The sequence below is a fragment of the Trypanosoma rangeli genome, assembly GCF_003719475.1.
Source record: "Trypanosoma rangeli strain AM80 chromosome Unknown Tra_15.4_contig_00291, whole genome shotgun sequence".
NCBI lineage: Eukaryota > Euglenozoa > Kinetoplastea > Trypanosomatida > Trypanosomatidae > Trypanosoma > Trypanosoma rangeli.
The window spans coordinates 1261-8018 of NW_021706035.1; the positions used below are offsets into that span (position 1 = coordinate 1261).

The 6758-nt window shown below is 51.1% G+C and overlaps 4 protein-coding genes and 1 pseudogene across 4 annotated transcripts, besides 6 other annotated features; 2 read left to right on the top strand and 3 right to left on the bottom strand.

The window, feature by feature from the left end:
* Nucleotides 1-265: 265 nt before the first annotated feature.
* On the top strand, nt 266-469 carry TraAM80_07205 (hypothetical protein; annotated as a pseudogene).
* Nucleotides 470-557: 88 nt separating this feature from the next.
* Nucleotides 558-595: a microsatellite.
* Nucleotides 596-689: 94 nt separating this feature from the next.
* TraAM80_07206 (uncharacterized protein) lies at nt 690-1802 on the bottom strand (the record flags this gene model as incomplete). The annotated part of the gene is made up of 1 exon (XM_029384009.1): nt 690-1802. The coding sequence occupies one exon, from the start codon at nt 1800-1802 to the stop codon at nt 690-692; it is 1113 nt and encodes a 370-aa protein (XP_029236139.1).
* A 363-nt stretch (nt 1803-2165) lies between these two features.
* Nucleotides 2166-2187: a microsatellite.
* Nucleotides 2188-2215: a microsatellite.
* A 61-nt stretch (nt 2216-2276) lies between these two features.
* On the bottom strand, nt 2277-2798 carry TraAM80_07207 (uncharacterized protein; the record flags this gene model as incomplete). Its single annotated transcript, XM_029384010.1, has 1 exon — nt 2277-2798. The coding sequence occupies one exon, from the start codon at nt 2796-2798 to the stop codon at nt 2277-2279; it is 522 nt and encodes a 173-aa protein (XP_029236140.1).
* A 316-nt stretch (nt 2799-3114) lies between these two features.
* Nucleotides 3115-3150: a microsatellite.
* Nucleotides 3151-3286: 136 nt separating this feature from the next.
* Nucleotides 3287-3727, top strand: TraAM80_07208 (uncharacterized protein; the record flags this gene model as incomplete). Its single annotated transcript, XM_029384011.1, has 1 exon — nt 3287-3727. One exon carries the CDS (start codon nt 3287-3289, stop codon nt 3725-3727), a length of 441 nt encoding a protein of 146 aa, XP_029236141.1.
* Nucleotides 3728-4026: 299 nt separating this feature from the next.
* Nucleotides 4027-4051: a microsatellite.
* A 501-nt stretch (nt 4052-4552) lies between these two features.
* Nucleotides 4553-5854, bottom strand: TraAM80_07209 (putative fatty acid desaturase; the record flags this gene model as incomplete). Its single annotated transcript, XM_029384012.1, has 1 exon — nt 4553-5854. One exon carries the CDS (start codon nt 5852-5854, stop codon nt 4553-4555), a length of 1302 nt encoding a protein of 433 aa, XP_029236142.1.
* An 80-nt stretch (nt 5855-5934) lies between these two features.
* Nucleotides 5935-5962: a sequence feature (A-rich).
* The last annotated feature ends 796 nt before the right edge of the window (nt 5963-6758 follow it).

Here is a 6758-nt window from a genome sequence, read left to right on the forward strand (position 1 = left end):
ATTTCCTACCTAGTAGAACGAGAAGATGGGAAACAAAGGATGGTCATAGGCAGCGAGCAAGACAAAAAGCAAAAAAGAAAAAAGAAACAGACCCTCACGACGAGTCCACCACCCACATGGTGCACGACAAAAAACAGCGGCAGCAAAAGACGGTGAAAATTAAAAAAGAAAAAATCAACTCAAAACAGCAGAGCACTGACAGCAAGCACAGTTGGGCTATCCCATCCACAACGCCTTCCCTCTAGACCAGAGAAGGGCAAGTGATGCCATGCCATGTTCACGCTTACTTGGAGCGTTGGCGCATACGCCGGCGGCGTCGCTTTAAGCGCTTTATGCGCTTCTTGTGCCACTTGGGCCGCATGCCTCCTGGACGGCTAATCGTCCCCATTTGTGCTCTACGCAAGTGTGGAGAGGAACAATCAAGCAAGAAGACGAAGAACAAAAAAAGAAAAGCAAACAACAATGGCGAGGACCTCAATGTCCACTCACGCAAACATACACTATTCCCGAGCAGACAGACACAAAAGAGAAAAAAAACGCCTCCACGTGCATACACCCACAAAGAAAACCTCACAGCACAACACGAACAACACAAAAACAATGCAATGAAGAACACCGCAGCGCATTCGCACACATACGCCCGTGGTTTCGTTTGGCCCATTGGCCCCCACTAACCGACCGAGAAGCAGCTAACCCGCCGGCAATGGAAGGACGGTGACGGAGCCGTTGTCGTCTATGTCAACGTGCAAGGACACCGGGGCCAAGGGGCTGTCCAGCAAATGACGCAAAATTCCCGGACCCACCAACGCCGAGACAGCATGCGCAACACAGCGACCGTTCTCCATCGGGAGATCATCATGCACAAGTTCAACAAACCACAAAACCGCATCCTCGCTCACGCGCAACTCCCGGATCGTCTCGCCGTGCCGGCATTTATAGTCCTGGATAGTCAAACGAACAATCTCCTTTGCTGTATCCAGTGCCGCCGGAAGAAATGGGAATGTTTCAATCATCGACGACGACAATTGGCTGTAGAGGCTCTTAAAATCATCCTCAACGATACGACGCATTTCCATGAGGCTCTTGCCTCGTGTTCTGCCCTGCCGTCCAAAATCTGTGGTCACAATAACAACTAAACGGCCGAGAGGCACGTTGGAAGCCTCAGGAAACGAGGGCGCCCTGCCCAGCAATGGGAGGAGGACACGCACAAGGTCCGGATGCAGGGCCCCAAGGTCGTTGACGATGACGACACCATTTTTTGGAAACCTCAGAACGTGCTGCACTATCCTCTGGACCACGACCCGACGGAACTCCTGCACACTGTAGCCGTCATAGCTAACACCCGAGAGCACCAGGGCAGAGTCACCTGTCGTGCACGCGGCATCGTGGCACCTGAGGCCCAGGGCCAAAGAAATGAGCTGCGCCAGTGTTGTCTTGCCTACTCCATTGTCCCCCGCGAAGTGAAGAACCAGCGGTTTGTCGGGATTCTCAAGCTTGGCGGCAATGCCGCGGATGACGCCTTCGACCACATGTGTCTGTCCCTTTAAGTTCCGTTGTGTGAGTCTCCTCAGCCGAACCAGCACCTGCTGCTTGTAATCGCTTCGGTCAACGTCCACGGGGTACTGGAACAAGAAGCACATCAGCCTCTTCACTAGGGTTGGGTGTGAGCTGCACAAAGGCCGCAGGGTGCAGTCACCCGCCTCGCCGGGATGAAGTTCGACGCGGGCCACCCAGGGAGTGAGAGCCGCAACAACAACGACTAGAAACGCCAGAACCCAAGTGGCGGTTGCGCATGAGCCCATCGGCAGGATTCACACCTCAAAGGAAAGTGACACGTGCAGGGCCAACAGGCAGCCTAAAGTAAAGGGGGATAAACTCGGGAAAAAAGAAAAGCAAAACCAAATCCAACAGCCAGCGTTACGCAAAAGGGGCCCAGCACCGCTCCAGCCACCCGGCGGAATGACGATGATATGGCCGGAAAACAAAAAAAAAAGCAATCAATTCCTCCTTTTTATCCTTTTAATGGATTTTTTTCCCCATGTCCTCAATTTGTTGAAAATTTGGCCTCCCAGTTGAAAAAGGGACCATATCCTTCAGTTGGCATTCAGCTGTACACACAAATAATACACATACATAGATAATATCCCCGTTACCCCAGAAGCAGAACAAACACACACACACACACACGTATTCAAACGGCCAAACAAACAAAAAAGTAAAGTTGCTAGTTTCCTCATAAAATCATCAGTTGAATATTTTTATTGTGGCACAGTCTTTCACTCTACACAACCATTTTTTTTCTCCTCCGTGGACAAGTCGTCCTGCAAATCCTCGAAAAGATTCAGCTTCTCCTCCGCAAGCCTCTCCTCGACGGCGTCCGGAGCTATGCGCGCATTGTGCAAGCGGTAGCCGATTAAGCAGCACCACTTTGCGGCGTTCGCAAAGGCAATAAATGAACAGAAGTGCGACTCCCCCGTCCACCGCTGCCTCAGCATGAGGCCTCGAGCCAACAAATACATCGCAACGCCAAGAAGGCCCAAGGTGCCTGTCAGTACAACTGACTGGAAGAGAACACGGCTCTTGCTTCCCGGCGAAAAACGCTTACAAAGCGTTTCCGCTTGGACAATGTGCATGAGCGCCGTCAGGGCAATTAAGACGCAGGCCAGTAAAAATCCAGCTCCCGCCCAATAATTTTTGAAGTGCTTTATGAACACAACAACACCCACTGCGTAGGACACAATGAACAGCACATACAACGTCAGACGAATCCGAAGGCATGACTTTTCTGTAAGAGCCATGTTTTCTCCCTCCCTGGTATCGTCACTGAATAACCTTTCCTCGTGTTACGTTTCCCCTGCGCGTTAGTACCACTCTTTCCTTCTCTCCGAAAGGCAACCCACGGCGCAAAGAAATACATCACATACCCATACCCATACATGGGGGTGTGAGAGGGGAGAAGAAGAGAAGATGGGCGGAGAAAGGCAAAATAGAAAAGCAGAAGAAAAGCCCCACCACTGCAAATGTGCCATGGCATTGCACCAGGGGCCTCCCGCTCACAACCAGGGGAAATACCGCACCAGCCGTCCAGCTTGTTCATTCAAAGACTCTAGCAAAGCTGCAGGATGCTGCTGCTGCTGGTGGTGGTGCGGCCGGCAGCTCCACAAGAAGAAGACTCCAGGGGCCTGAGGGCGCCCCTCTCCCGCACTCCCTCGTCCCATACAATCAAAACAATGACGACACAAAAAGTCTCCTCGGACGCCACTCACTCAACCGATCCGTCTCTCTGATGGCGCTAGAGCAGCGCCGCAGCAGGAACGCTTGCGTGCTTGTACGGGAAATGTCGACATCCTTTCCCGAAACAGGTGTCATGCCTCACATGGAAGCTTTGCGTCAGAACCGTCTACACGGTAGTTGGATCAATGTACATACCCCTTCCTGCAGCACGCTAATTATGGCGCTACTCCTCAACCTCGTGCGGGAAAAGACGCTCCAACTCATTTTTGCCTTCAGCCGCCGCATTCCTTGGGGCAAAAGGAGCAATCAACCTCCGCAGGCGTTACTGACCCAACGTGCAGATAGGACCGCGACGCCCGAAACAAACGCCTCTGGTATGGAAGGGGGTCCCTGCAGGGCACGGACCCATCGGCGGGCAGGCATAACATGTGTGGCACTTTTCCAAGTGGCACAAGAACGAGAAAAGGAACACAGAAAAGCCAAAAATAAATAAATAAAAACATCAACAACAAGAGCAAACGATCAATGAAAAATACTCTGCGCAAGGGGCATAAGTGAAGACGCCGCCAAGACCATAAGCACACAACTCCCGAGAGAACCATAAAGATTGTGTCAGCACTCGTGTCGGTAACGGGCTTCACATGCCTTCTTACCACTTCTGCTACATCCATAGCTGCTCCTCCTTCCTCGGGAGATGACCCCACCCAACGTTTCCTAAATTAATACACTTGCCATGTCACGCCCTTGGGCAGCTCAATAGTTGAATCTCCTTCAGAGCGTGCGTGGACAGAGGTGTGTGTGTGTGTGTGTGTGTGTGGAGACACATGCATGCTTCATCGTCTCCTGACAGAATTGCGTCTCCGCAGACACACACGTAAAAAATGCCACAAAGCAACAGTCATAACAACAACAGTAAGATAAAAACAAGTAAAAAACTGGAAGAAAGGGGGAAAAAAGTCGCCGGCGATTTAAAAAAAAAAGATAAAAAGGCTTTGGTGTTCGGAGCATAATTTAAAACACGGAAAAAAATGAATGAAACACGAAAAGTAGAAATGAGCTTTCTCTGCATTTCTACTCTGCGTGCACGCCCCAAGCCCCTTATGCGTCCTCTCCAGTCCCGTAAGCAAAACCTCAGATCCGGAACGAGGGCTCATTTCCCTTGTTCCTCTTTACTTTTGTATGCATCTCCACCATCCCTCCTAGTAATTAGTAATACTGCTTTATATTGCATATAGCTCCCTCCGCTTCACCTGCGCTCTTGGCACGTGACAACACAGCGAGTGTACCACTGGTGTCAAATCCCAAGTTGCAGCCAGCTCTACTGACGCTTCAGTTTGGCGATCCGCAGGTGAGGAATCAGGCCCTCAGCGCCCAGCGAGTGCTTGTATATTCCCCCGTAGAACACCCTTGTGGCATCCTTGCCCACGAACATGTCCAACATCTTCTTCCCTCCCGGGTGGGCGTCGTACCACACAATTTTCTCATCAGAGTGCGTGTAACCAGGGCCTGTTGGAACCGACCTCTGCAAATCAACAACACTGTCGTCAATCACAGTCAGTTTTTGACCCTGCCGCACAAGTCGGGCAATATCATCCCACGTGTACTCCTCAGTTGTGGGGAGCTCAAGCTCCTTTAACTGTTCCTCGAGGAGCCCCAGCTGCCTGCCGAGCTTACTGTACAGGAGCTTCTTCACGTTTCGCTCAATCACATCGTTAGGAGTGCGCACAAGATGGGTGGCCAGCCTCAAAAATTCACACAGACGAATAGTCCACTTGGTCGGATCGAAATGGTACCATTTGATGCCGTTGCGATAGTCCTGTGCAAACTCGTGATGAAAATTGTGGTACCCCTCGCCAAACGTTAGCAGTGCACAGACAAAGGAGTCATGTGAGGTATGACGATCGGAGTAATTCTGCACTGCGCCCAGCCAACCCTTATGGGCCAAGCTGTTGATGAAAAAGGTACAGTGATGCACAAACACCACCTTCGCGAGCCCCGCATAGAAGTACCCGCCAAGCCAATCGCCCCAGCCAAGGCCGCAGATCAACGTTGGGAGAATAATACCGGACACCATGGCAATTTTGAAAAAATGGCGATGCTGAAACTGAATGATGTTGTTGTACCTGAAATCACTCACGTCAACCTTCCCAAGAAGCGCATAATCCTGCTTCATGATCATCCAGCCCATGTGGGAAAAAAAGAACCCACGGGTGGCGTCATACGGGTCCTTGGGAGTGTCCACGTAGCGATGGTGGATGCGGTGATTGCGGCCCCACCACTTGGCTGAGCCCTCAAAAGCACCTGCGCCAGCAAACGCGCAAATCCACTGAAGTATCGGGTGTGCAATAAAGCTTCGGTGAGAAAAAAGACGATGATAACCAAAGGTAATACCAATCATGCCGTTAAAGACGTAGAAGAAAGCCGCCACCACGAGGGTCTTTGCCAACAGAGGAACACCCGCCAAAATAGCCACAAAAACCGCGATTGGAGGCACAGCTAAGACGGTGACAGCCAACCAGTTGATTTCGTAGTTGCCCTTCGTCCACTGTGGCACGTTACGTGATGCCTTTTCGTCAGTAACAGGCATATCCCGCGACTCCCATTGGCTCAAGGCCGTCATGGCCGTGATGCCCAGCTCTTATTGTACAGCGCACAGAATACACCCTTCGATGGAACCCTATTCTTTATTCCCACACCGATAATAAAAAAAAAAAAAACAGAAAACAAACAGCTCGTCCCGTCACGCCTAACGTGCCAACCCTAGCGAGGGTGAGCTGTAACCCACAAACGGAAAATAATTAATAAACAAAGGCGTTGTACAACTAACCGGCCTTGTTGTGAACTCAAGAAGTGGCCGTCTTTGGAGCCCCGCAACCGCAGTACCCCCTCCATGTGAAGGGCGTTAGTAGCAGGGCGCGCAATGGGGTAGCAGCACCACACAGCAAAACAACTCAAATTCCTACGCTGAAACCCATCAAGAAACACACATGGAAACCAGCGCAAGGGAGCAAGTGCCCCGCTCACCCACTTAGCCTCAATCTGGGCGCATACGTGCCCGACCACAGGTTTCAAAACAAAACAAAAATCACAGATTTCAAAAAAAGAAGGCCCCAGGTTCAAAGAGAACACCAATGGAGGCGACGTCAGGACCCGGACGCCATGTTCACGCCTACTTGGAGCGTTGGCGCATACGCCGGCGGCGTCGCTTTAAGCGCTTTATGCGCTTCTTGTGCCACTTGGGCCGCATGCCTCCTGGGCGACTAATTGTCCCCATTTCCTACCTAGTAGAACGAGAAGATGGGAAACAAAGGATGGTCATAGGCAGCGAGCAAGACAAAAAGCAAAAAAGAAAAAAGAAACAGACCCTCACGACGAGTCCACCACCCACATGGTGCACGACAAAAAACAGCGGCAGCAAAAGACGGTGAAAATTAAAAAAGAAAAAATCAACTCAAAACAGCAGAGCACTGACAGCAAGCACAGTTGGGCTATCCCATCCACAACGCCTTCCCTCTAGACCAGAG